This window comes from Cyrtonyx montezumae, unplaced genomic scaffold (genome assembly GCF_038088225.1).
Source record: "Cyrtonyx montezumae isolate F1298 unplaced genomic scaffold, pur_monq_1.0 scaffold_8, whole genome shotgun sequence".
NCBI classification, from domain to species: domain Eukaryota; kingdom Metazoa; phylum Chordata; class Aves; order Galliformes; family Odontophoridae; genus Cyrtonyx; species Cyrtonyx montezumae.
In genome coordinates this window covers 106,429,946-106,457,487 of record NW_027072089.1, presented here as the reverse complement: position 1 = coordinate 106,457,487, position 27,542 = coordinate 106,429,946, and the positions used below count along the sequence as shown (strand labels likewise).

Here is a 27,542-nt window from a genome sequence, read left to right as displayed (position 1 = left end):
GTACTGGAGACTAAGCCACCTGCTTAAACTTCAGCAACACCTGAACTTACAAACTTGTAAGTTACTTTTCTCAGATAGTTATGCAACAGTCTCTCAAGCTGCCTAATTTGTAATAGAGCTCAGCACCAGCAGTTCCTATTTATTTCAATATAAGTTGTGTCATTCAACAAGACTTTAACAACTGTGTTACAAAATGGTTAATACTAACTGCTCCACTTTTCAGTTTCCACTAGAAATTCATAGTATAAAAAGATAATCAGAAATGCGTTTAAAAGATTTTCTTATTCCTTAGATCCTTTAAGATTCTAGTATTTCTGTCTTAAATGTTTTTCTTCAAGATATCATGCAACTGTTCTTAGTAATTTGTTTCTATGGTGCTTTTTCTCCTCAGCATTTAATTCTTACATTTGCTAGGAAAAAAAGAAATAAAAATACCAAATATGTTTTTATGTTTGGACCACGGTCTCTTGTTCCCTTTTCACCCAATAACAGGGCTTATCTTTTTTCCCCCACCTAATCTACGTTGCTTTCATTAACTTCTGAATATTCTTCACGCTCATTCTGTTGTTCTTCTTCAACTAAAGTAAGAACACATTACCTCAGTCTGCAGCTGAAGTAACACATCCAGATCGGTCGTTCCCAAATCCATCTTGCTCACTACTTGCTGCAGCCATTGTAGGTAGCAGTAGCAGAAGTTACTGTCTCAGCAGCTTTTAGTATCAGACAGCATAATGTGCTTGGCTTCTCAGGAATTATCTACACAGAGAGCTTTGCTACAGCACGTGTTAGAATTTGGGCATCTCAGTCTAGGTCATCCTGAGCCCAATATGGTTACAAGAGCATCTCTTCTCTTCTGAGAGTCTATAAAAGCTGAATCCTGATTGTAGCACTTCCTAAATACAGTATTCCTGGGTGTCACCTATGAGAGGGAGGAAAATATGTGACTTTGAATATATGTGCTTAAATACTGATTGAATTCATTTAATGTTCTAATAGAACATTACTAATCTACATGATATAAATAACTTTATTATACCTATTTTGATTAACTTAATAATGGGAAGCAGTAGCCCTCATTTTATACATTTCCTTTTGAAGTCTACTGTGTGTTTAACTTGGAAGAAAAACATTTTTTCCACCGATGCAGTTCTTTCAGAACATTCCTACATTTCTTGCAAACTTTGAGGAAAGATCCTTTAAAAAGTACTGTAAGTTTTGACAGTAAGTGTAGGACTAAGTGTGGAAAAAGCCAGCATTGCTATTGTTTGACAATAATCACGCTCCACATGATTTTAAAACTAACTTAAAGATTTATTTTGTGATATACTGTGTTCTTACATAACTAAAATAATATTTTTCCCTTGTACTGTGTCTCATAGTAAACTCATGCCAAAATTGTGACTACTCTGCTTTAGAATTCTATTTCTAAGACTCACCTTTCTGAGTTGGTTTTTACTGGACTTCGTTATTCCACATAAATTCTTCTGCTGGAGTCTTTTATGTCAGAAAACCTTTGAAGAGTGGAAATTGTTCTTTAAATTTATCTGGAAGCAGTGGGGTTTCTTATACAATTAGCTGCTGCTGCTCACGTAGTTTTATTTCAAGGCAGTAAATGCTATGAATTCGCCAGATTTTCATGAAAAGGTTTTTTTAGTATATCTTTTTTCATGAAAAGATGTACTATCTATAAGTTCCCAACACAGTATCAACTTCTGTTCATTCAGTATTTTTCTTCCTTTAACATCTCTTTCAAAGTTAGCAAATGCAATATATGCATCAATGTCTTTTCTAACATTTTTGGAAACCTTATTTGACTCTGAGTATCAGAATCCTGTTATCTTGTAGCAAGTCCTAAAAAAGTTAGCCCTTTACATGAAGACAGATATTCTTACAGGTTCTCTGCGTACCTGTACCTGTAGAGCCATACCGTATACTCGACTGAATATAGCATTTTTTCTGCTGAGTTTCTTTCTTGTGAATCAGAATAGGGAAGCAAAGAAACTCCTAACATCTTACCCTTAGTTTACTGAAGAAGCATTTGTTAATTCCAAAGATACACATGTGAATTCCTCAGGTTTGTTGCTTTTTGTTTGTTTTCTTACTTACTTATTACTTCCAATCACTCCTCTCAGAAATGTTCTGACCTGACTTCTCTGGGATGTAAGCAGTAATGATGGAGTGTACTAAGATAAGAACTGAAAAGGACAGTGAAATCACTTGAAGCCAAGGGACAGCTAAGTTCAAGAGATTATTTGGAGTATCGTTCTTTGTCATGTTAAACACTCAAAATAGAGCATAAAAGATTTTTTTATCCTTCTAGTCAGAACCACCAATCCCTTAAATAATGATATTTATATATTTTAACTGTATTGGTGAAGCGCAGCATAGCAGTTACAGCGTCAGTGCTCTGAGCGCCATAAAGACAGGAGTACAGTTACAAGCAATAGAGGCAGGCATGTTAACCACCCCATGAGAACGCAGCACAAGCTAAAACAATCAAGCAGCATGCAAGGCACATACTTTAGCTCTCAGTTGCTTCACCAAACCAGCACAGCTGCTTTCAGCCGCAAAGCCAAATGGCTGTACAGTGTGGCACAGCACGCAGCGCTCCCAAGCCTCCCATTAGGATAAACACACTCCCACTGACCACACATGCAAAACACAGCACTCCCAAGCCTCTTCTCCAACTTCTGTTTAATGTTTCAGTCTTCCCTGCTATTTTATGATTGCTTATTAAATGATGCATTTCACAAGCAGGATGATCGCAGTGTCTGTCATCCTGCCCTTGATTTATGCTAGTCCCACGTTGTTCATGAGGAACTGCCACATGATTGGTGAAGTAGGTTCCCCCCCAAGGGTTGCTAACTAAGCCAGGGCCAGGCCTTGCTTAACAGGTTCTGTAGGAGAGTAACATGAAGATGCAAGGAAGTGAAACTACTTTTTACATTCCTTCTAAATTAACATGCTAATATATTGGATGCTGTGCTTTGCATTTTCTCTCCTGCAAGTCTTTGCAGATCATAAAAAGCAGTAGCTAATCCTTCAAATGAGAGCAAAAAATATGCTCCCCATTCCTTGTGTGCTTCTATCATCCTATGGAGTTAAACTGGAAGTTAAACATTAATATCCTTACAACAAAATCAGTAGCATAGCACATAAAAAACATTTAATCCTTCATTTGTATTTTTAGATTTTTCAATTTCTACAGCTGTCCTTCCTGTAATTATTCTATGATATGCAAAGAATTTTCCTCATAAAATCTGCTGTTTTAATTCTTCTGGGAATCTCCCTGCCATTCTGAATTCAGTATGTAAACATGCTAAAACATTAGGTTCTTACCTTGCTGGTCTTCAAGTCCTTCTCTTAGAAGGTCAGCTGCATCTCTTTCCCTTGTGGACCCCTTACACCATTTCCCCTTACCTCTCAGATTTCTGATGTTAATGAGGCTCAGAATGTCATGAGGAAAAGCCTATGTTAGCAGGTCTGCAGGAGGCTATAGTAGTTGATGACCAGTCAACCTGCTGGTAACAGAAACACTAGGAACATGGGAGAAGGTAAGAGAGTGAGGAGCAGTTACAGAAGGTGGTATTGGGATAATACAGCTGAGGATTCAGTCATTCATTTGGGAATATTCTGTGGGTATGGAGGTGCTGGGCACAAAAAGCTGGACAGTCTCCAGCAAATTCAGAGGGAGACATGGAAGGAAATCCACTCAACAGACTATGTTACTGTTATTCTCATGACTTACTTTCTCTGATTGCCCTGCAGAGAATACACAGCTGCTACAGTCAGCTGAAGAATGCATGGAGGCTTTATGGGGCTGGGGTATCAGCCTGGGATACGCGGGACAAACAAGAGAAAGACAGAACACTATGCTGGCATCTAAACATCCTGTACCTTACCTAGCAACTTACTTAAAGTTGCCTTGGTCTCTGTTGCAGAAGCTGCTTCCAAGGATGAAACCCACTGATTTAGAAGGATTTTTAATAGCGAAGAAAACAGGAAGGCATGACACAGGAAGTAACTGATATCACACATTGATCAAGGAACACCTGAAGTTGTAGAAAGGCTAACAGAAGTATTTTCCTAAATCCACAATTGTCCAAAAAATGGCCAATGCCTCAGATTTTGCTACACTGTAAACTCATCTTAATACAATGTAGTGATTCCTGTTACAGAGATGTTTTTCCCATTCTCATATCATTCAGTACAAAATCCATTGATCAGCACTGTTAGTGGTGACTGCTGCTTGACTGACAAAGTAACACCGTATTACCATATAATTACCATATTACTGGAGTGCCTCTTCCATACAACCTTTTAAATGAAATGTTTTCTAGTTACAGAATTGATGTTCAACTCTTGGGGTACAACAGATTCTAGCTGATTTCCACTGAATTCATCATCAACCAGTAATTCCTCTGCTCTTTAAAAACAAATTAGATTCTTTTCTTTCCACATACCCAATCTCTGTATCACTATTTCACTAGTACACGTTCCCTCCATGCTCTGTTAGCAGATAGACTTTAACTTTTCCACTGAATATTTACAAAGGGCTGAATTTCCTCACAAGATTGGTAATGAGTACAGTACGTGAAGTAAATGCAATAAAATACCAAGTTTTAAAAAGCATATGTAATCTGGCAAGTGCTTGTTTCTCTTTAGCATCTGTTTCCTATCATGAATTTTGACTGTGTGGGCCAGAAATGCACACAGATATATTAAGACTGAATGAATGCCCATTTCTTTGTATCATTCTGTCAATCCATTTTCAGCAATAAAATGATGTACATATATGAATTACTGGTGACTAAAATTCTGTAACAAAACTATAAAGTTGCAGAATACAGCTAGTTGGTGTAGAATCAAATAAAATTACAGTGTCCTTTCAACTGAATGCAAACTCTGGGTTTTCAGAGAGAAAAAAAAAAAGCACATTTGTAGTAAAACAAAAAAAACAAATTCCTTCCCTCCACCTCCCCCCCCCCCCCCAAAAAAAAAAAAAGAAGCCTCCACAAATATGGACTTTGAGTTAAAGAAATAATGTATCAGTAACCCTATCATCAAGGGCTGAGACAACTTCTTATAAAAGGAAACTCATGCTTAGTTCCGACAACTGAGCAAAAATTTAATTTATTAATAAGGCTCCATCTTATTTTTTTTTCTAGCACAATTTGATTAATAAAAACTGAAACAATTAGCTTTGTTTGTTAGGCAAACATCAAACAATGCAAATTAGGCATTCATTTCTCAGCATTAACTTGATCTTACGTTTTTTCCTGTCCTCAGGTATGAAACTTAAATTGCAGCTTCAGAAATACAAACTTCTGTTTGTAGTGCTATATCCACTGCAGAGTTGTGGAATTCCAATATTATTTTTTTTTTGCCTATTTTCTTTGAAACCATTTTTGCTAACGGAAACCATAAGTATACTTCAGCAGGGGCTCCTACTTTTAACAACAGAACAAAAAAAGCCACCCAAATCAGAAACAGTTTTCTGACATGCTTCTTACTACAAGAAAACAGAATTTCTTCAGAATTCTTAATACAGTCCATAAAGAAACACTTTCCTTTTGGCCAGTAAAATTTTACATCTTTTTGTCTGTGTTGAACTTGGTTTTGAATATATCATGTATTTCACAGATGCCTTGGATAAAAGCAAGAGCTGTTACAGTGCAAGCATGGACACACAAGGGTAATGCAGAGGGAAGAGGCTGTGGCCTCTTCCTATTCTGTACTTTGCTGCTCTTTCCATCAGCTGTAAGAGCCTGTTATCAACTGTTTCCCCTACCTTACTAAGGGTTTGTGTAAATGTTCTTCTTGGATGACTTCATTTTTTTTTTTACATCTGCTGCTTTCCTTGTAACTGTTGCACAAGGGAGTCTGTATATTGCTATCTGAAGTGTGTATGTAAAATAAGTCCAGTATTTCCTACTGATTGTGACAATGAAGCTGTTAGCTAATTGTCTGGGGGAGAAAGTATGTTCCCCTGGGACTTCAAGGACATAGGAGACTCCCAGAATTCTAGACATGAAATAGCACACAGGATTGTGCAGTAAAAAGAACAAATGAACAGAACATGATTTGAAATATAACACTTAATATATGGCAATACTGTCTTCCCTCCTTTTATAAGATATTCAGAGGGTCATTGGCTGTCCAGTGATTAGACCCAGTCCTTGCAGCCTATGCCAGCACTCAGACACACTGAAATCTCTCACACTCATTAAAAATAGTGTTCTCTTAAAGGTGTTTATTACAATAGGTCACTAAATACTCCCCCCCCCCCCCACCCCCCCCCAAAAAAAATATATACATACATATATATATTTTCCAGAACAAAGAAAGGAACTAATTTGCATCAAGCAGAAGAAGCCTGTTGTTAATTTAAAAATGATTTCTAGGGCTTAGAATAATAAAAAGAAAAAACATTAAAAAATGGATATACCTTAAATCTTTTAGTACTTCTCAGAAAAGCTGTCCCCTGTTCTGGGCACTTTTCTCAGTAACATAAATATAAATGAGCAAATAGGAAAATGTCTCAGTTGAAAGTGTTACTAGCTTATGAGTAGTCCATTGAATTATTTTTCCTCATTAGATGTTATTAAGTCCTGCTATTTTTGTTAGTTTATGGGTATCATCAATTTTAATGACTACTGGTTTGTTTGTTTTTTTGCTGACTTTGAGCATCTTCATCCCTTTTGTTTCCTTTTAGAATATAAAAGTGAAGAAACGAACTTAATTTTTGTCATAGTATGTTTATCACACAGTCACAATCCTCTATATATTAAAAGCAAATTAAGTTGTACTTTAAATTGGACAGAAACTTGTAGAAAAAAGACAGCTCTGCAGAATCTGAAGTAGGCTAACCATAAACAAAGCTAATAGCTTAACTACAAATCTTAAAAAAAAAAAAGCAATGTGCAGAAATCTACATAAATCTAAACAAACTGAAAAACGGTCCTCTTATTCAGACAGGGAGTCACATTTATACTCTTACATATTTCACAACACCTATACACAAATTACAGACACATGAGGCTGCTTGACCTTGGCTTGTTACCTCACCATTCTTAAGTGCCATTAATGTAGAATGGGAGGTCTCAAAACTGCTCCAGTAGCTCCTTGCTTCTTGAAACTACTAACTTCAAAGAAGCAGCTCTAACTAAATAGTTAAGACTTTTTCTTCTTTTTAAGTTAAATTGCTTATAATAGGAGCAAACCAGAGGTTTGAACCCACATTGGGAACAGGAGATTTAAAATAAATGTCTGTATTTAATAAATGCTAGATTTTGACAAATACTAAGAAGGCACGCCAATTTAACTGGTAGCATACTTCTATTTTTAGCTTAAGCAACTAAGGTAAAGAGAGTGCAGACATAGATAAGAGGACAGAGATCCTGGTATCTGCTGGGCACAGTCTTTGGCCCCCTTGGTGTTCCTTTGTTTTGGCTTGCTTTGTTTTAAGCTTAATAACTCTGCAAATGGGTGTTCCCAGCTTCTGGCAGCCATATGTGCTGCCTACCATCTGTTTTCATTCCACTGTGCTATGGAGACAAACATACTTTATTTTTAGTGTTCTACATTTCCTGATGTTGCACACAATGTAGTTTAGACATAAGACATAATCCTTACAATGTGAAAAAAACTGTGGAAAACTGATGAATAAAGGCAAGATCACACAGGATCTGATAATTTTCATTACCTACATCTCAGTGTAGATGCATAATTTATATCAAGACTGTTTGCTTGATTCTTGTATACCTGCACTTTTTCCCTACAATGTCTGTAAGGGGTTTCCTTCCCATTGTAAAAATTCTCCTTCCACCCTCTCAGCAGGTTCCTCAGGTATAGGAAACTACTCCTAAAATTTCTGGCATTGCCAACAAGTAGTTGCTATTCCGCACAGAGCATTCAGAGTTTAAACAGGATATGAAGAAATAAACATCTGTATGATCAGCCGCAGAGAGACAACAGTACAGTAAAACATATTTGCTTAAAAGCTACATATGCCCTGATCAACATCACCCACAACTCAATTAGTATCGTAGCATTGCCAGCTTAATATCCAAACTTGTATAGTACATCACAGCACAGATTACACACAGCAGATCTCTCCACCACATATTACAGGTTGCTGTAAATTATTAAGCAACTATAAATGAAATAAAGCAAAATACCAGAGGGATTACTTCTGGTTTCAAAAATTAAAGTTTTAATAATATTTCAGTTGCAGTGAAATAAATATTAAAAGAAGAAATACTCACCTTTAGAATAGCTCATGCATGAAGAGACTAAAAATGTTCACTGTTTACACAATACCCCCAAAAGTCATCTACAGGAGTTTCACTATTTTTCTTCCTCAAATTATGTCTATTCAATCACATTTCTACTCAATAATTAATTCCTAGAATAAGCATTTTTATTCATTGCATGTAATCTTACAAGTACAGAAAGTACTTATTAGATTAGTGAAGCTTTCTTTTAAGAAAAGCAAATGTGTTAATAAGAACATGATCTACTCTACTGTTTTGAGTGGATGACTTTAATATAAGTTATCTGAAGTTATTGCTCTTCCCCCAAAGGTTCTGACGAAAACTGTGAGAAAATTATTTTCATACTACTATTAAAATTATTCTGCCTTGTTTTCAAATTATCAAATGCAGTTAAGCTCCTTTACAGTTCCTGATAGTCCTCTATTTTAAGAAATAAAATAATGGAAATAACTTGTCATAATGATGAAGTAGAAAAGTGAGGGTTGTTTTTTGGTTTGTTTTTTTTTTTTACTACTTTCTTCCACATAGCATATAGATTAGAATGTAGTACTTTGTTTCCCACTCGAATTCTCTGAGCTGTCTTCAGCACTTAGCTGAAACTAAAGCAGGAGTTCTGAATGGAAATAGACAAGTTCATTTGGCATTATGAGTCAAATGTAGATTAAGATCCCTCCATACAGCTACCTGTCACTCAGTTGTTCTGTACTGATGAAGTAAGACTTCCTCTTTATTCCCTCATTAACTGCTGATTTGTATTCTGAGGAAAAGCATATAACAACCTACTGCACATCATACTGTCACTCCTGAGCTGTTGTAATCTACCATTTTAAGATGTCTGTAACGTAACTTCAGTGCCTATGTTCACTGTGCATATGCAGTTTCCTAACAATACTCAAATAGTCTTGACATGCTTGATGTGCTGAAAGGTCAAACATTTATTTCAACACAAATGATTTTTGAAAATAGTTTCAAATTAATACAGAGGTTGAAAGGGTCAAATTAAAAAAAAAGAAAAGAAAAAAAGCTTTAAAATCACACCGACCCTACAAATATCATCCCTAATTTTCACTTATATTAAAATAAAACTATAGCTCAAATTTTGTATTATAGTCTTATAACAGAAATACTCTCAAATGTTCTAGCCATAGCCTTCCTCAAATTCTCTGATAAAGGCTATCTAATCTGAACATTCACTCCATACTTTATTCACAGCACTGCTACATCTGAAATCTCCTGGATGGCAGTTTTATTATACCCAAAGCAAAGAAATTAAAACATCATACACAGTAACAGAAAATCATACGTGCTTCTACATAACATTTGGGGACAGTATTCAAAGCACCTCAAGAAGAGATTAAAAAACAATTTCAACCTATACATGACATAGAACTTTTTTTTAAAGGTGCACAGATTTGAATTTATATTGTAAAAGGATATGTATAGCGAATAATCTTTTTCATAGAAAAAAAAATCTGATATTCATTTCTAAGTCTCAATTTCATTTCACAAGCCAGGACAAAATCTTAGGTACATAACGAACATTTCTTTCAAAATTAGTCATACCTCCAAACATCTCTAGGTATTAAACATAAGTTTAATACTTAGATGTGCAACAAGATCATTTTAAGACTACTTTTATATTTTTCTCAATTTCAGCTAATGATTACACAAAATCAAATTTTTCTTTTAAAATATTTAAGTCTTCTGTAAGTTTTTAAAATACTTAAAAACCATCACAATGTATGTAATGTAATTGGAAAATTGAACTCACGCAGTTTTTGCAAGTAGATAAAAAACAAAAACAAAAAACCCAACAACCAGGAAGCCAACGACAAAACATCAAATTAAAATTGCTCTCTGCTCCTATGATCACATTTCGTTTTCTAAGAACTGCTCTCTTTTCTTTAGAGTTTAAGGAAAGAGCGTTAATTTGATGGTTCAATCCCTTAATTTTTGAGTTTAAAAGCAAAGAAGGCTTTCATTGCAATGTTTACCTATTCAACAACTGTGCAGTTTCCTTTTGGCAAATGGAAGGACTGAAACAGGAATAAGCTGTCTGCAGGGTAGTCAGGAACTGCCAACCAAGACTTTGTGTTGTTTTCATCGTTCGGTATCTTCAAGGAATCAAGAATCAAGAAGTTCTCTTTTATTTCAGGTTCTCAGAGGTCAGCAAGTTTTATAATTATCTCCAAGCAATTTTCTCCAGATCCTGTTAAGCTGTCTCTGAACAGCTGTGTGTGTTGCCACGCAGCTTTACCATCCCCTCCACTTAGAGTTGCTTCCAGTGTAACTTCTGTTGCACCACAAAAATCTGAATATGAGGAAAGATTTTTATCTATTGGAAGAAAAAGATAAACAAGTAAGGTTCTGCTCCAAACAGCATATAATGCTAGAACACATACAAGAAGGGTAATGTGTAATGAATGTTTAAGAATCTGAGTCACAAGTGTACAAATTAATCTATCAGTAGCAGAGAAAAAAACAGCTGCACAATTTTTGTTATTTTTCATGCTCAGAGGATCTAGCCAAGACTGAAGCCACCACATATACAAACGTTTATCCTTTATTGTAAAACACACAAACAGCATTTATTCACTGCTTCTGCTAACCCTGTGTTGCAAGTAGTATTGTAAGATTACTAAAACTTGCTTCTCTTCCACTTTCTCTACCAGTTTTGATTAAATGTGCTGTACTTTTTTGACCTTGCTATGAAAGACTGAGTTAGAAATGTCAACATATGTTTACATTTTATTTTTAATATCTGCCCAGTGTTCTCCCCATATAAACTATGCATTTGCAATTACACTTTTGCAGCATGATGTAATTTCACACTTACCTCCTACCAGAATAACTTCTGTTGTGGGAGAGTAAAGTCTCCACTTGATTCTTCCACTATGAAAAGTCTGACTGCTTGTCCTAATTGAAATGTTACCTATTTTCAGACCGACAGATTTGCACTCAAACTTCCAGCTGATGGAAGCAGAGGATGACCCCTCTTTTCTGGCTAAATAAACCTAAATAAAATAAGACAGTCACATCAAAAATTGAGACAATCAACACACATTTAATTAATCCCTGTAACAAAGTTTTTAAATCTTAAGAGAGTATATTTTCATTCTTCATTAAGGTTCTGAACCTTTAAAACTGTTTGCACTAAAGTTTTTTATAAGATCTGTTTCTAAATCATTAAGTCCATTCAACAGCTACAAAGTTGTACATATTCATAGCCCTTCACTGGAGAACAGTAATATATTTCAACATGCTCATTAAATCTCAAAAAGCAGACTTCTGGCTTTTATATAAAACTGTTAAGTCCACACACTCAGTTCCATTTTTGTTCAATTTGCAGATGTGGCTCCCTGCCACACACCATTTCTCTTACAACTTTACAGGTCTTGGTTAAGGCAGATTGTACCATACATATATCCTGTACTAACACCATTTGAGCTGTCTGAAATCTGCATTTGCCCCAGTGCTCTTCTGAACATCACACAGCTGCACAGTCAAGCTCATATATCATCACTCACTGAAGAGTTGCAGTGAACCCTCAAAAGGGTTGGGAGTTGTTCATGTATAGACCTACTGTAGAAAACGTAGGAAGAGTTATGCCCTTGCTCCATTTTTCATTAGTGAAAAGCAAACTATTCCTTAAGATAGACACGTTTGGTCAGAGACCCTTCAGGCCAGTAGGATGAGAGAGGGAACAAAAATAACACACTACAGTAGCTGACAGGAATGTTCAGTTCCACTATTGGTAACTGTTACTGGAAAAGTTTGCTAGTAAGTGATCCTTTTCTATCCTTTAGATACCAACCCTTATCTTCCCAGATTTACAGCATATGATTCTTCTGCTGCTCAGTGTCCTGACAAATGGGAAAGAGTCTGGGCAGGGTATACAATAATCTGGTTTATAGTTTTTTGTCTTATTGCTGATGGAACCATAATGTTTAGGATGACAACTTCTTCTTTGGCTGTGCATCAAAGAGATATGATACACAATATAAAGTTGTTCCCCAAAGACAAAAAAAGTGGGTTTTTTTGGAGAGAAGTACTGCTTTTCAATAAAGCAATATCACGTTTGTCCAAAAGCATAAGAAGGAAACAAGTTGCTCTAGCAGGGTTCTAACTTTCTGAAAGGCAAGCTATTTGCAATTTCTTAAATCATCTGTCAATATTACCTGAAACTTACCAGTAATATTTACAAGTATCAGCTAAATTCTGTAGACACCAAGAGAGGTTTTGACACCAAATACAGGCAAGGATTTTCTACTTTATTGGCATTATCATATATATTTTCATGGTAGATTTAACACTTTTAATAAATCCTTACCATCTTCCAATCTGTTTCAACCTTTCTCCAAATAGACTCTGCCTTCCAAACACCAGTTCCCCAGCCAGTTATTTTTTCATTATTATTGGAAATCCGTATATAACTATCTTCTACAACATTGTAGATGAGGTGGAAAAGTTTAGATGTCTTCTCTTTTTCAGAGGGAATAAAAATTACCTCTTTTCTGTCCTGAAAAAGGCAAAAAGGCAAGCACATTCAATTCCCACAATATTTCAGTAAGATGATGCTACTTTTAATCAATGTACCATGATTTCCCTTCTCAGTTTTTATTCACATATTTACTTTTGGAAGTAAACTATTAATCAAGTAACAAAATCTGCAAATTTAAGGAAAAGAGTAATGTTAGAAATAGAAAAAATATTGAGTATATTTCTATTTCTTGTACAATCAACCAGTAAATGTTATTTTGAATAACAAATGCAGAGTCTGTGACTATCACACAGAGGTGCTTTTATATATCAGTTTACAAATCAATTGCAAAAAAGCTAGGGTACAAACCTAATAACTTCAAAGAGTTTAAGATTTTTCACTGTTCTTACAAGTTTCAGTAAAACGAAAGTTATATTTTCTGAACTGAAATAAACTTAGTTCCTCAAACTTAATGTTAGGAAATATGTTAATTTCACCTAGCCACTTTAGAATTGACAGTTGTTCTATGACAGGACGTGAAGTGATAGGGTAGGTCACTCCTTTCCATACTAGCGCAAGCTAAATATGGCTGAGGTTCTGAGAAACTATCTTATCATAAAAGAATTCAAGATAAATTCTTGCTTTCTGAAACAGTCAAAAAGATTGACAAGAAAACTCTTAAGGCTTATTATTTAAGAGGTTGTTCCATTCTCATAATCTTATCTGTTTCCACATAATTTTATTAAGAAAAATAATCAGTCAAAACCTGCTATTTGTCTTTGAACAACAGTACCTAACAATATAAGCACATACTTGTTAAAGTTTCCACAGAAGCTTCCACATGCCCTAAAACATCCCAGCTCATCACAACTAATTAAAATGAAATAAATATTTATTTTAAGTGCAAAACTTAATACTTCATCACAACTCAGTTATTCCTGAACGTTTTTTTTGTATCGATGGACTATGACCAATCCTCAACTTCCTTGTGTACCACTACTGAATTCAACTAATCTTGCCCCTAATGTTTTTCCAAGTTTCACTGTTTGAACGAAATCTTTAGTTCACCTACCACTGACTCACGAAGCGCTATTCCTCTGCAGACCACAGTCACAGAACTTCTAATAAGCTACCTTTAGGATGGTCACCAGTGGAAAAGTTAAATACCTCGGAACCAGTTTCACCTCTGGCTATTCTCCAAGCCATTGAACCTGATGTCCTTCCACCAAATTCTCCAGGTTTAGGTGTTTTAGGAGAAATGAACTCCGCAAGTTCCACAATTGTTCTTTCCAAGAGCTCTTTTTTTCTGCTTTCTGACAAAGACTGTTGTTTCTGAAAATATATATAAGAAAGAAATAAGAAGTTCAGAAAAAAAGTGTATTTAATACAGCACTAGTGCGACACCAGCAGGAAAAGAAAATTTGATATATAGACCAATTGTTAGAAACATTAATCTTAATCCACATGTGCAAATATAAGCCAGTTATAACTGTATGGTTAAGTTTAAGTGCTTTTTTTTGTAAGCTTCCATGCACTAACTATGCAGATTTATTTTAGAATAAGGCTTGTGCTATGTTTATAATATATTTGCTTGGATGATGAAATGCTTTCATAACATACTTTATAGTTATTCATATCTATTCTGTACCTTAGAAAGAAAACAAGCATAATTATTGAGTCAAACTTCTCTTCAGTAAGGTGGTGTGATTTGTTTGGCAGCAGTCTTCGTTTTGTGATTAAATCCAAACAAAAGATTCAGTTGGTCCACGAAAGAATTAATTGACAGTGACTGATTCTATCATAAATAAACTATCACATTCCTATTTTTGCAGATATCAGAAAACCGATTAAAAAAGCACTCTTCCAAGTAAATTAAGCAAAACTTAGAGGAAAAGAAAGATAATTTTATATCACAGTCACTGGCCAGATCAGTAAAACTAGGAATATTTTTTTCATACACAATAAAAAAAAAATCAATACGAGGCTGGGTTTTAGTTTTCTGTGGTTTTCACATCAAATATACAGAGATGACAGATGAAGCCTTCTTCCTTAACTGTGAATACATCTGCAAAGGAATGGACAGTTACATTCAAGACTGAGTATGTACTTTACTCATGTACAGTCACTGAAGTGGAAAATACAAGGCACACACACTGAGCATGAGCACTGAAACTTGTGGTCAGTAACTGTTGCAGTCATCTCAAAAGGCAGATGCCTCAAAAGCCCTGAACCCAGAAATCATTGCTATTAGGGGTAAGAAAAAAAATCTGTGGGCCCCCGTTCCAGAAAATAGCGTAGAACTGGATAAAAAAATATGATGGTAGATATGGAAGAATGATGAGACAACTCCAGTTGCTGAGATTTCATCTGCCAACCAGCAATTCTAAGAAAACTAATGAATGATGAGCAATGACTCCAGCACTTCTCTGTGAAATACTAGGTCTTCCACAACCTGAGGCCCACCTACATACCTGGGTATCCATATGCAGTACTGCAGAGCACACTCCAGCTCAAGAGGAAGTTTGATATTGCTTACCCTAAGTTATTAATTCCACTGCAATTTTCTTTAGCCACTTTGAGGAAAGCCTAGTGTCAGGGGTTATTACTACTGATACCAATGATTCCACAGTAAGAGCTGGCTGCTGCTGCTTTATGACTGTCCTAACAGTTTCTGGAAATTGCTGACAAAGTACATTGCTTTTACACAAACAGTATGTTTCCAAAGACAAGCCATGTATGACATAAGAAATGCAGGAGGCTCTAAAAAGCAAAGAGTACAAGTATACTAATTATTGCCACTGCTCCTTCCTCCTTCCAAGACTTCTGCATATAGCTGCTAACAGCACTAAGATACACATAATGCTCAGACTCAGCAGAGATGAACACTGCATTTAACTGGGAATAAACTGTAACTAAGTTTCCTATAATAACATTGCTGACAGTAGCATTTGTGTACTGAAACTGATTCCAAGAACTCCATTATTCATTACCATGGCTCAAGCTTTCTGCTTTTGTTTCTTTTTAAGGTATGATACTCTACATATAGCCTTGGGTTCTACATTTCTTTGTCAGGAAAAGGCTTGCAAACTACAGCCAGAAAATCAGTTCTTCATCACACAGTAGTTATGTCATTCATGTCTTCTGAAGGCCCCTTGATTCTGACTGAATTATCACCTTACTATGAACTTCTCCATGAAAGGTCCTTTGACCAGGATAACGGTAAGCCTGAAAAAACAGTTTTTATTTCTATTTGGTGGTAAACAGCACCTAATCCTCTGAAACCCAATTTTAACAGACAAAAGAATAGAGTAAGAAAAGTTACTTACAGAGATTAATTAAAAGAACCCTGTCAAATACAACCTGAAAAGCTATTGGGGAAAAGAAAGCAAGTGGGAGGCAGGGAGTGTAAGTATCATTTACCTTGGAGAAAGGGAAGGCAATTTATTCATCACAATAAGAGATTATTAAAAATGATTGACAAAGGTGTCCTATTAAACCAATGAGGCAGCTTTAATAATACTGGAGAGTAGTATGGAAAGCATAAAGCGCAGCGAAAAAAGGTCTGAGATTTTCTCCATGTGGGAAAAGAAAGACAGGCATTTGGGAAGCATAGCTGTATGTCTTCCTTGAACTATGTTTTTAATGAAATTTTCAGCTGAGACAAAACAAGATCTGCTCTTGTTCAAAAAGTGCTCACATCAGCTCATGAGCTGCATCAATAAAAACATGGATAGAATAATCAGACCAATAGTCCAACACATGCACCACTATCTGTTGGAGATGCCAACACATATTTTACTGGAGTCCTCTAGATATCTAAAAGTGAAACAGTGTGATCTTAAGAAAGACATCAACAAGATAAGGACGAGGCCAGGAAATCCATCCTATGAGACACGACTGCCTCATTCCAACAATACTGCATTCTTCTTTTCTTCCTTTTTTTCCCCCCTTACAACTCCTGTATCGGTATCAGCAGCTACCTTGGAAGAGTACTCTGCTTCCAAGGTTCTCTTCAACTGGTAGAAGAGGCTGATGACTGACTGACAAATCCTGATTACCTGAAGAAAGGCCCCCACAGATCTGTTTTGCAGCCATAAGGGTTTAATGATCAGGGGACTCCACCAAACTCCTGCAACCCTTTGAAGTGTATCCATTCTTCAATTTGAATTTCTGACCCTTTACTCCCTTTAATTTTGTTAATCCATGGTCACTCTTCTCAGTACTCCACTCTGCATGAGATTGATTTTTCACTTCTGATAAAAGTTTTGAAGCTAGGCTTTGAAATCATCTCTTAATTCTTCACGCTCTTAACAACATTTGACCACAATCCTTAAGCCAGCAGGCCTCTGAAAAGGAGTGTTTACTGAGTCATCAGCTTTACTTTATCATAGGAACTAACACTTCAATGCATAGGAATTAGCCTGGAAAGGAAGTGAGGGACACAAATGAATCACCTGTTTCATTTGTGTCCCTCACTTCCTTTCCAGGCTAATAGGTAAAGGAACAGTTAATGTCATTTTATTTTCTGTAATGCAGGAAGGTGCCTATCAGGTTATAAAACACGTTTATTTGTTCAAGGACTTCACACTCTGGAAAGACATGTTTCACTTACAGTGGTCCATTTAAATTACATACCTTTTTATTGATTGCATTAATTGTTTCACGCAGTTTAGCTTCACTGAGAGCTGTCCTTCTAGCGAGTACTTCTTGATGCTTACAGCTATATCTCCATGTGACATCAACAACCTCAAACAGAAGATCAAGAAAACAGAGCAATAAAAAATCCCATATATTTTGATTTAAAGGGGTTTACTATTCAGAGCACTCTCTTCTAGATCTAATAATTCTGGAAATCACATTAAGTTGGAATACTTCACACACTTGCCCCAGGGCAATGTGTTGGGTTTTTTGTAGGGGAGGGAACAGGATGGGTTTGGTATGGGTATACTCTCTGGTTTCTTTAAATCATTATTCCTACCTCATCTTTGGAGAATGCAATTATGTAGGAAAGCTTCTTTCCCCAACCAATTTCATAGAGAAGAGGTTTATCACAGACATTCTCACAGGGATCACAGTGAAGCCATCTTTTCTGAGATGCAGAATATACTTCAGTCCATACATGATCTACATAAAAAAGGCCAAGAGCAGGTGATGAACTACGGGATAGATCCTCTCTAACAGCACAAAAAAATGAAACTTATCCTTACTTATGAAATAAAAGGAGCAGAAAATATTCTTTTACATATTTTTTTTTCTGTTAATCTGTATTCAGACAAGTTACCAAAGCTTTTTCTTTCTACCTTAGGATCATGTTCCCTTTGATTCAACAAAAGACTATCACTCTGAAGTCAGACATCTCTCCTTAGTTGCACAACTAGATTACAGCTTAACAGGCAAGAGAGGAAACAGAATTTATATTACTTTGTTAGCTAAACTGCAGAACTTTACATGGACTAACACAACCTTAGAACCTTAAAATTTTGCATACACTTGTATTAAAATAAGATGTTATCTTATACTGTTACCTGTCCAATCCCTGACATATCTAGCTTCAAACCCCATAGCTCTGCAACACAGTGTAAAACAGTTAGCCCACTCGCCACAGCGTCCACATCTGGTTTCCAGAAGTTTCTCTGGATTATTATACCTAATGGAAAAAAAAAACAACAAAAAAACCCATGCAGAATAACAGAAAACATTTTTCATCTTTCAAAACATTCACATCATGACTGCTCCTGCAATTATTTGAACAGATTTTAGTGCCATTCAGTCCACAGAAGATAACGGAAACGATTGCTGCACTGCACAAACAAATATGAGCAGATTGCTACTTCCACTTTGATTCTGATGACTGTCACCTGTTCATAGCAGCACTGAAATTAATCTGATTCTTTCGTTTTCCAGATTAACTCAGACTTCATCTTAAAATAGGACTGTTGTATCATGGTCCTTTTGATTGTTTGCAAAAATATCTAAAAATTGCACATTTGCTCTTCTTCTACAAAGTCAGAAGAAGATCTGCTTTACCTTCTCTGGCAAATCACAAAAGAAGTGAAATAGCATTTCTTGAAATACTAAAAAAAATGTAATAATATGTAAATATTAATATACTTTATTTAGAAACAGCTTTACCAAATTAACAGTAAAAAAAAATAGTAATATCAGGCATGCACTCAGAACAAAACCATGTAAATGAAAGCAATACATTTTCTTTGAAAAATTCTCATCTTAAAAGAGATGTTGATTCATCAGTTCTCTGATCATGTTACATATAAAAGCTTCCCTAACATTTGATCCAACAACTTATCACTTGTTCATAAAATACACAAATGCAGAACTGTTTCCTGAAATAAATGAAAAAAAAGCAAAACAGATCTTTGTATACTCACCTAGGGAATCTATTAGAAAACTGACACCGGCTGCAGTAATGATTTTCCACTCGATCAGCATTCCACCTTAGATCATCATCAGTTGGTGACAGATAGTCTCTTTTAATTTCAGTCTGACCACTACACCTGCTGCAAGGCAGATTATCTACCCAGTTAAAGAAGTCATTCTTAAACCAGTTCAAGAGCTCCAATAACAAGAAGTCCCATTCATTCACATGTTCACCTGTAGAATTTACACAATGTGAAATAATAGTAAAACAAGATTTTAGCTGAATTTCCCGCTATCTATCTAGATCACCATTTCTTGCACTCTTACTACATTTGTGATTCTACCATATTAGAACACCAGACACTTCTGGCTCTTTGTCCTGTGCTCAAAACAGGTGTCTTCTCACATACTGTTGCCATTCTGCCATTTGGAAATAATCTCATTCTACCTAAAGTTATAAAACCCAGCCTTCTGAAAGAAGATATCTATCCTTTTAAACTCTTTACAGTCTTTAAATGTATATCCTGCTCCAAACATCCAAACAAGCAACATCCTCCTCCTCAGAATCACAAACATTAAAGCAAGTCTTCCTATTAACTCCACCATCTAGGTGGCCCTGCTGCAATCATAGATACTAATAAGCTGGTATTCTAAGTACTACAGTTTGCTTATAGACACAGTGCTGACAGGTCTCACTTAGGAAGAAAAAAGGACTTATGAAAAATGTTGTTTAAAGGAAATTGCACCAAATTTGTGCACTCTTCTTTCTCAGAATAGTGAAGAAGGAATAGGCGAGATGTATCTTTTATCTAAATTCAACTCACATCTTCCTCTCAAGTACTTTGTCTGCTACCGAAAGCTATGCACTCCTAACTCTATTTAACACACACTTCCAAGAACTCAGGGAGCATTAGAGAAAATCAGTTAATCAAAAAAACCCTGAGACTTCAGACAGACTTGCAATTAAGTAACAATGGAAACTGTACTGCATTACTACTTTCAAAACGTAGGCTTATGAATTCAAACTTTTTAAAAACAGAAAATTTTGAGCACAGGCTACACTCACTTCTCCTATATAGCAACATACAAGCCAGAACCCACCTATGAAAATAGAACCATTATTATATGAATATTCTTCTTTTGAATTGTAAATAGGTGCTTCATGAAAACACTGCATAGAAAGAATGACAAATATGATCTACTTGAACAGAAAACACCTAGCTGTGACATCCAGCCATTCTAGACTGCACCATCTATCTTTCTGATGGAAAGAAGTAAACTTAAAAAGTAAAAAAATCATGCTTCAGCTCAAATGACAATTATCTTCCTAACACAGTCTTTAAAGAACAAAATCTCAAGATGCCTGCTAAAGGAAGTCCCAAAAACAAGTGTCACCTAGCACCAAGCAGTTATTCCTGCAGGTAACAGCCTTAACACAGCAATATACTAACTGAAGAAGATGAAAAATGAGAAGTCAAATCTTATATGCAGTACACTTCCAAAGGAGTTTGTCTCTAAAGTTCTTAAAATTGGCCTCAAGTTATTAGATCCAGAACAGTGGAGTTCCATTCCTTTCCCCTTTTTTTTTTTAATCTAAGTGAAGTTCTGTTAGTCAATTTGAATAGAACTGCTTGATGGCTAAAAAGGAAGCATCTGAAAATATTACCCTCCTATCTTCCTTGTTTTCAAAATGCACACACACCAGAATCAAAGCAGCATCTAAGATGTACATTTTTTTTTAAATAATTTAAGTATTTTTTTATTTATTAATGAGTTCCTTCATCACTGTATTTTACTACAGTGCTGACTGAGAATGCACTTTAATTACCTATGCAGTTTAGTACTTCCCAGAATACCTCTACAAAAAAAATCCTAAAAAAATTCACTTTTGCCAAAGACACTGTTACAGATTGGTGTGCAGCTGTATGTGACAAAGTCATCTAGAAAAATTATGGGAAGAGCTTATCTTTGGTTTGCAATCAACAGCATTCCCACTGAGCTAGAACTGATCTAAAATCCTCTATCAAAGATTCATAGTGAAAAAGATTTTTTTAGTCTAACATTGTCTTGGAAACCTATTAAATATATATATGATCTCGCACAAATGAAATTTCACCATATTAATGAAACAAATCTAAAGTTTAGTTAAAATGACTTACTTTCAACTAGACTTGCACCTCCAAAAGAAATTAGCATTTCTGAAGAAAATAAGCTACATCTTCTAGCCACTGACCCTAGAAATATTTATGCTTATGCTTCACTTTTGGCCCAAAAGAATGGCATTTCAGCAATCTCATTCCTTTTAGCATTTGCAAGTGTTTCTTATATCAGGTTGTGTTTTGGAAAGGTCAAATGAAACATCTCAACGATAATACAATTTTAAAAAGAGAAACAGTATTTGGGAATTTTTCTCAATTTGGAATGGTAGTACTGACAGAAAAGCAAAACTCTGACATTTCAAAATGATGACGATAGATTAAAAAAGCTCACTTCCCTCTAGATGCTCATTCAATTTATCTGCCAAAACCTTGCTGCTAATTCAGAAATTAAGACTTCAAAATTTCTGCATGAAAGTGGTAACGGATGAATAAAAACAGTATTAGAAGTAGTAAAACCGATAGAACATACTAAAATTTGAAAATTAGTAATTAGTAAGAGGGCAATTCTAACAGAGACACCATTTGGTGTCTATAAATATATCATATATATATATGATCTAATATCCACACCTAAACAACAGTAGATGCCTGAAAGAATATTTCTACTTTTATATATATTGCAACATTACCTTTGTCCAGTCTTGTAGCTTGTGCTAGCTTTTTCTGAGCCTTCTCTTTCAATTGCTGGAGAGGAATCAAAGCTAGTGCTTTCTGCTGAAGAGAAGTATTCTCATATGCTAATATAAGATGCTCACATTTGCTTTGAAGTACTGTCAAGATATCCGCAGCCTGCAAAAGTATTTTCAGTTAGAAAATGGCTTATAAGCTTCTATCTTTAACCAGAAGAACCAAGCTTCTCCATCTAGCTCAAGTAGTCACAGTCCTACACTCACAGTTCCATTATTTATTTTTAAGAGGAGAAATGCTTACTTGTAAAGATGTCAGAAACTGTAAACATCACCAACCCAAACTGTAAAGGCAGGCTGTTATCTATGAGCACTCCATGGACAGTTAAGAACAGCACATCACAGTTCAGCATCCAACAATATACTAATAATTTCATTTAAAACCTCTGCTGAAGGATGCCACTGAAGAAAGCTTTTGGAAGAATTCACCTTGCACCAATTTATTTAGTAGTCACAATGGTTCTAAGGGAGAACGCTTCAGAGTTAAAGCAAAGCACCCTTCAACATTCTATCAAACAGTATAACTGCTTCATTTTTCAAAGTAATTTGAGGTCTTAAGAGTCTTCTCCCACCAGGCCAACGTAAAATCAGCTGAAAGGACGACTCTGCCTCTTTATCACTAGAGAACTTCATCTCAGCTTAACTAAATATAAAATTTCTTTGCCTTGCTAAATTACTGCCTCATCCTTACAGCCTACGCATGCAGGTCATAATGTGTGAACTGAGATGTCAACAATGATAAACATATGTTGTGGTTTAACTCTGCAGGTGGCTGAGAACCACACAGCCCTCCCTTCCCAGTAGGATGGGGGTGAGAACTGAAAGGAAAAAAAAACAAAGTACAACCTGTGGGTTGAGATAAAGCTGTTCAGTAAGATAAAGAAAAATAAAGAAAAAGGATAATCATTATGACAACATACATATATATGATCGTGTATAGCAAGTGATATACACATAACAAGCGATGCACAAGCAATTGTTCACTACCCTCTGACTGATGCCCAGCTAGCCCCCCAAGCTGCAAAGGAGAGTAAGATGAACCCCCACCCCTTCAAAATTCTCCTTCTTCATGATGTTGTACAACACGGAATATCCCTTTGGCCAGTTCAAGCCAGCTACCCTGATTCTGTACCCTCCCACCCCATTGTTACTATAAGCTGAGAAACTGGAATGGCCTCAGCTCTGTACAAAACTGCTTAGCAAAAAACTATAAACATTGATGTGGTTTTCTCCTAAAACCAAAACAAAGCATCATATCAGACACTCCAAAGAAAACAGTCCCAGCAGAAATGGATACAAGTCAATTTTTTTGTTGGCTATCAGACAAATACTACAGTTTTAGCCTCCCTCTGCCTCTTTGCTCCCCCATAATGCTCTTTCCAATACCAATAAGCTACTTTTCATGATGACCTGATCAATAAAACACATCTATACATATCTTCAACAAAATCTCTTAATGTTCTACTTATGGTATGCTTCACATTGAAGATTTTAAAAAACAACCACTAATTTAACCTCCTTCTCAAAGCAGGGTTAGCTAAGAGGTCAGACCAAGTTGCTTAATGTTTTGTCCAGTCAGGCCACAAAAACGCACAAGTTTGGAGACTACACAATCTGAGCGATCTGTTCCAACAGCTGACTCCTTCAATCTTTACATTCAAGATTAGTGCTCCACTAAAGTATTCAGGTAGTAATTACCATTTTGAGAGACTGCAGAAGTGATGTTTCCGGCTGCTGATGATCAGGGGCAAGAACAGAGCCAGCAGGTCTTGAAGGCTGATGTGCAATTGTTCGAGAGCTTGCTACAGTTTCAGAAGATCCTGATCTGTGGACTTGATTCGACTCATTCAGCCTGCTACTCCTCTCTACTGCAATTAGATCTCTGATTTTACGTAGCTGCTCAATCGATGCCTCCTTGGGGAAAACCATGTGAGTTTCTCCCTGAAATTTGGGCAAATTAATTCATCAGTTAACACAGGTCTGAGCCAGCAATAGATACAGACCAGTGACTAACAGCTATATCATTTACTAGATGTTAGCATAATGAGGCTTCACAGGGCTTCACCTTCAGATTGTGTTCCAGGAACAGCAGGAACTTGCAGACCCCCGAGAGCAAAAGCTATAAAATCAAGTACCTATGGTCAGCCTAGAGGAAAAGCAGTCACAATAACACTTTTGTAAGCAACTTATTTTGCAAAGTAACACATGGACTATGGGATCACAGTTCGGCACAGCAAGCAGCAGCAATAGAAACAAACAAAACAAAAAAACAACAAAAAATAACCAAAACACTCAGTTCTCAAAGTACATCAATAAATACCATGCAATACAAGAGAATAGCCAGTGTTTGGAGAAGAAGCCCTGTAATTATCTCCTACACTGAAATTTAAGTCTTCAGATGGGAAATAGTTTTCTTAGACCTGCACCCAGCTGGAGCACTGGGTTACTGCCTTTGATTGCAACATGATTACTGCAGACTCTACTATAATAAAAAACACAGCAGCACTCAGGATGGAATCAGCAGCAGTGCACTTCTCATGTACTAATATGTTACTAAAAACATGAATACCCTGAAACATTCATAGTTTAAAAGATTCAGTTTCTCAAGCTACAGCACTTCTTTTTAATCAAACCAAGTTAAAGTTTTTATCCACGCTGTTGCCTTTGGTCACCCATCATCGTAGATGCAGTGCTTTACTTTTACACATAAAATCACCACAAAACTGAATAGACTGCACCAATCCAGAAGAGTCCTCTTTTTCTTTTTTTTTTTTTAACTGAATAAGTTAGCTCACCAGGCAGACAAAATTAAAAACGATTGTAGCTACAATAGTTGAAGAAAAGTTTGTGAACTCTAGCCTCAGCTGGCACTATAATCAGAAGACTGAGCCAATGTGCTCTTAAAGATCTGGCAGAAGCGGAAGTAGCATTTTACAACAGGCCTGGAAATGACTAAGCTATTACTGCTTAAGTGCTTCACTTGCTGCTTGACTACCTCTTGGCTAAAACACATTGTTTTGGAGTAATCTCCTACACATCAGACTGCAAATAAATCTACAAACTATTTCCTCCTCTGAAGTCATAATTCATTTCTGCATGCATTTATCTAGTTCTTGAAATCAGGATGAATAATGGACTTCATCAGAACAGAAGACAGAGGTGTCTCATGACAATCAGACCTACATAACAACATACATACTCACAGAGATATGCAGCATAAAGCAGACAAAGCAAAGCAAAGCAAAGCCAGAGCAAGATCCTTGCACCATTAAGCAAAAGTTGCTTCTATCACCCCCCACACTGCTGTAAATACAAAGGTTGATTCTAGCCCAACAAGCTTTGGCATTAAAATAAACCCTGACAGAAACCATTTCAGCATGCAAAGTGACCTTTGAAATACAACCTTATGGCTGCAACAGAATCAACATTCACTTGAGACAATGTTAAAATGCAGTTACATAATTATTTAGGTTTTAGCTACCTTAGTCCCACTATCCCACTACTTTAATAATCTGCAGTCCTTCATGGCTGTTGTGACATTAGTACTTGAGCAGCAGCACTGTCCATTGGCTAAAAACTAAACCCCCAAAACAATGAAATAGTTTTCATCAGCTCTCTTATCTAACTCACTACAGGATCACATAAGCTGTACCGGTGGAGCAAACAAGCAGCAGAAAACAGCATGATTCTTATTTTGTATTTTTTTTTATTTTGATAATATAGAAACTAAAGCCTGAGGGTACTGTTTTGTTATCCATCTAATAAAGGGCTGTTAAGAACCCTGTGGGTATTCACTTCAGTTCCCACCATTCTCATGCCAGCATGGATATATAGCTTGCCATTACAACACCAAAGTAGAGCGTTCTGCTTTGGGGCAGAAAACCAACCTTATCAAAGATCAGCTTAGCTCTGACCCCATCGGGATTTCTGAAGGAGCCTCACCTAAGTTTTCTGTTGGTTAACCACTGACATTCGCAAAGAAAGATTGACAATACACAAACACAAAGAAAAAACCTTCAAAAACCGGCTTAATATCTAACGTGTGGGGAAAGAAGAAGAAAATAAGCAATTTTAAATGTTAGTTTGCAAACTGATGGAGACTCCAGAAATGACAGGGTTCTAACTCACCTCTTGAAATCCCATTTCAAACAAACATTCAACTGCTCCCCTGACAGGCAACAACCTCGTGGAAAACGCCGGATTTCCATTTCTTATGGATCTGTATTTCTCTTCGTAAGGATTCCTGGAGAAATGGAAAACTTAAGTTTGCAAATTAAAGGAGTGCTGAGAAAAAGTGTTGGGTTTCATCCACGCCATACAGGCACCATACGACGTCCATCCAGAATTCGGACTTGAGAATTTAGGGGGGAAGGGGGGAGGGGATGGAGGGAGAGGACGGGACGCCACTTACCTCAAGATGTTGTCCGCGTAGGTGAGGAGCAGCCGAGATGCCTCCAGGAAGGTGTCCCGCGCGTTCTTGCACAGCTCTCTGACAGCGGGGGAGCTCCGCGACGAGGAGAGACTCGCAGAGGCCGCCATCGCGCCGGCTCCCGACTGCCCGCACCTCCAGCCCGGCGCTGCGCCAGGCGAACGCCGCAGCGCGCCTGCGCACGGTCCCGTGGCTGAGAAACAGTCCATCGCCGAGTCACCGATCCGCTCGGTCCGCCGATCGTGACGTCGGGGATCGACTACGAGCGGGGGAGGGAGGCGGAGCCAGCCATAGCTGGGCGCGGGGAGAGCGCGTCCGGCGGAGGTAGCGCGGGCTCGGCGGGCGGCAAGGGGGGGAGTGAGGGCGGTCCGAGGATCCAGGGGCGCTGGGAGAGCTGCGGGCCGCGTGTTTCATGGCTTCTGTCAACAGCCCAAAAGTTGGTAGCCAGATCTCAGGGTGTGGCGTAAGAACTATGACATGTGGAAAAGCCACCTTCTGGCAGAGGAATGCTTAGTGTGCCATTTATCTGTATGATGGTTATGTTTCTTTTAAATTGTAAGTGTAGACATTACAATGTATAAATGTCAGTCTGCAAAACTGAAAAAAAGATGGCAATCCAAAACGTTTTTTTTCTTCAATTTACAAGCCTTTCAAGGTACTTTTGTCACCCATTGGAGGTACGGTCCCCACTGTACTCTGAAAGCCCCAAGTCTGATGAAATGTGGGTGGGGATAGGATGGTGAGGAGACTTGTCGAAGATGTGTGGTTGCATTTGTAGCAGGAAGAGATCCAGCCCCTAACCTGTGGCCTAACAGTGCTGTTACCTTGTTTCTAGTCTATTCTGGCTGACATAACATTTAAAACAATGGCATCCTCAGCATGATGCCAGGGCATTCTCAGGTCTCTCTGAGAAGGATCAAGCTGTGTAAGCTCATTGTTGGTATCTCCACACAGCTGGTAGTTAAAGCCCTGAGGAAAATTTGCAGAAAAATCAACGAGTGCCTTGCAGCCCACAGAGGTGGTGACACATACTATTCCTGATGACAGATATAGAAATTACATCCCATCCTGCAGTGTTGACAACAGACTTTCATGTAAAGAGCAGCTTATTAACTTGGCAAGCTCAAACTTGGT

General features: G+C 36.9%; 1 protein-coding gene across 1 annotated transcript; it reads right to left on the bottom strand.

Moving 5' to 3' along the window:
* Positions 1 to 9,630: 9,630 nt before the first annotated feature.
* Positions 9,631 to 26,559, bottom strand: NGLY1 (N-glycanase 1). Its single transcript, XM_065753474.1, has 12 exons — positions 26,391 to 26,559; positions 26,108 to 26,222; positions 23,678 to 23,920; positions 21,923 to 22,082; positions 19,146 to 19,368; positions 18,282 to 18,403; positions 17,735 to 17,880; positions 17,392 to 17,502; positions 13,924 to 14,088; positions 12,607 to 12,795; positions 11,113 to 11,290; positions 9,631 to 10,611 (listed from the first exon to the last, which is right to left on the bottom strand). The coding sequence occupies exons 1-12, from the start codon at positions 26,516 to 26,518 to the stop codon at positions 10,436 to 10,438; spliced, it is 1,956 nt and encodes a 651-aa protein (XP_065609546.1). The 5' UTR covers positions 26,519 to 26,559; the 3' UTR covers positions 9,631 to 10,435.
* Between the last annotated feature and the right edge of the window lie 983 nt (positions 26,560 to 27,542).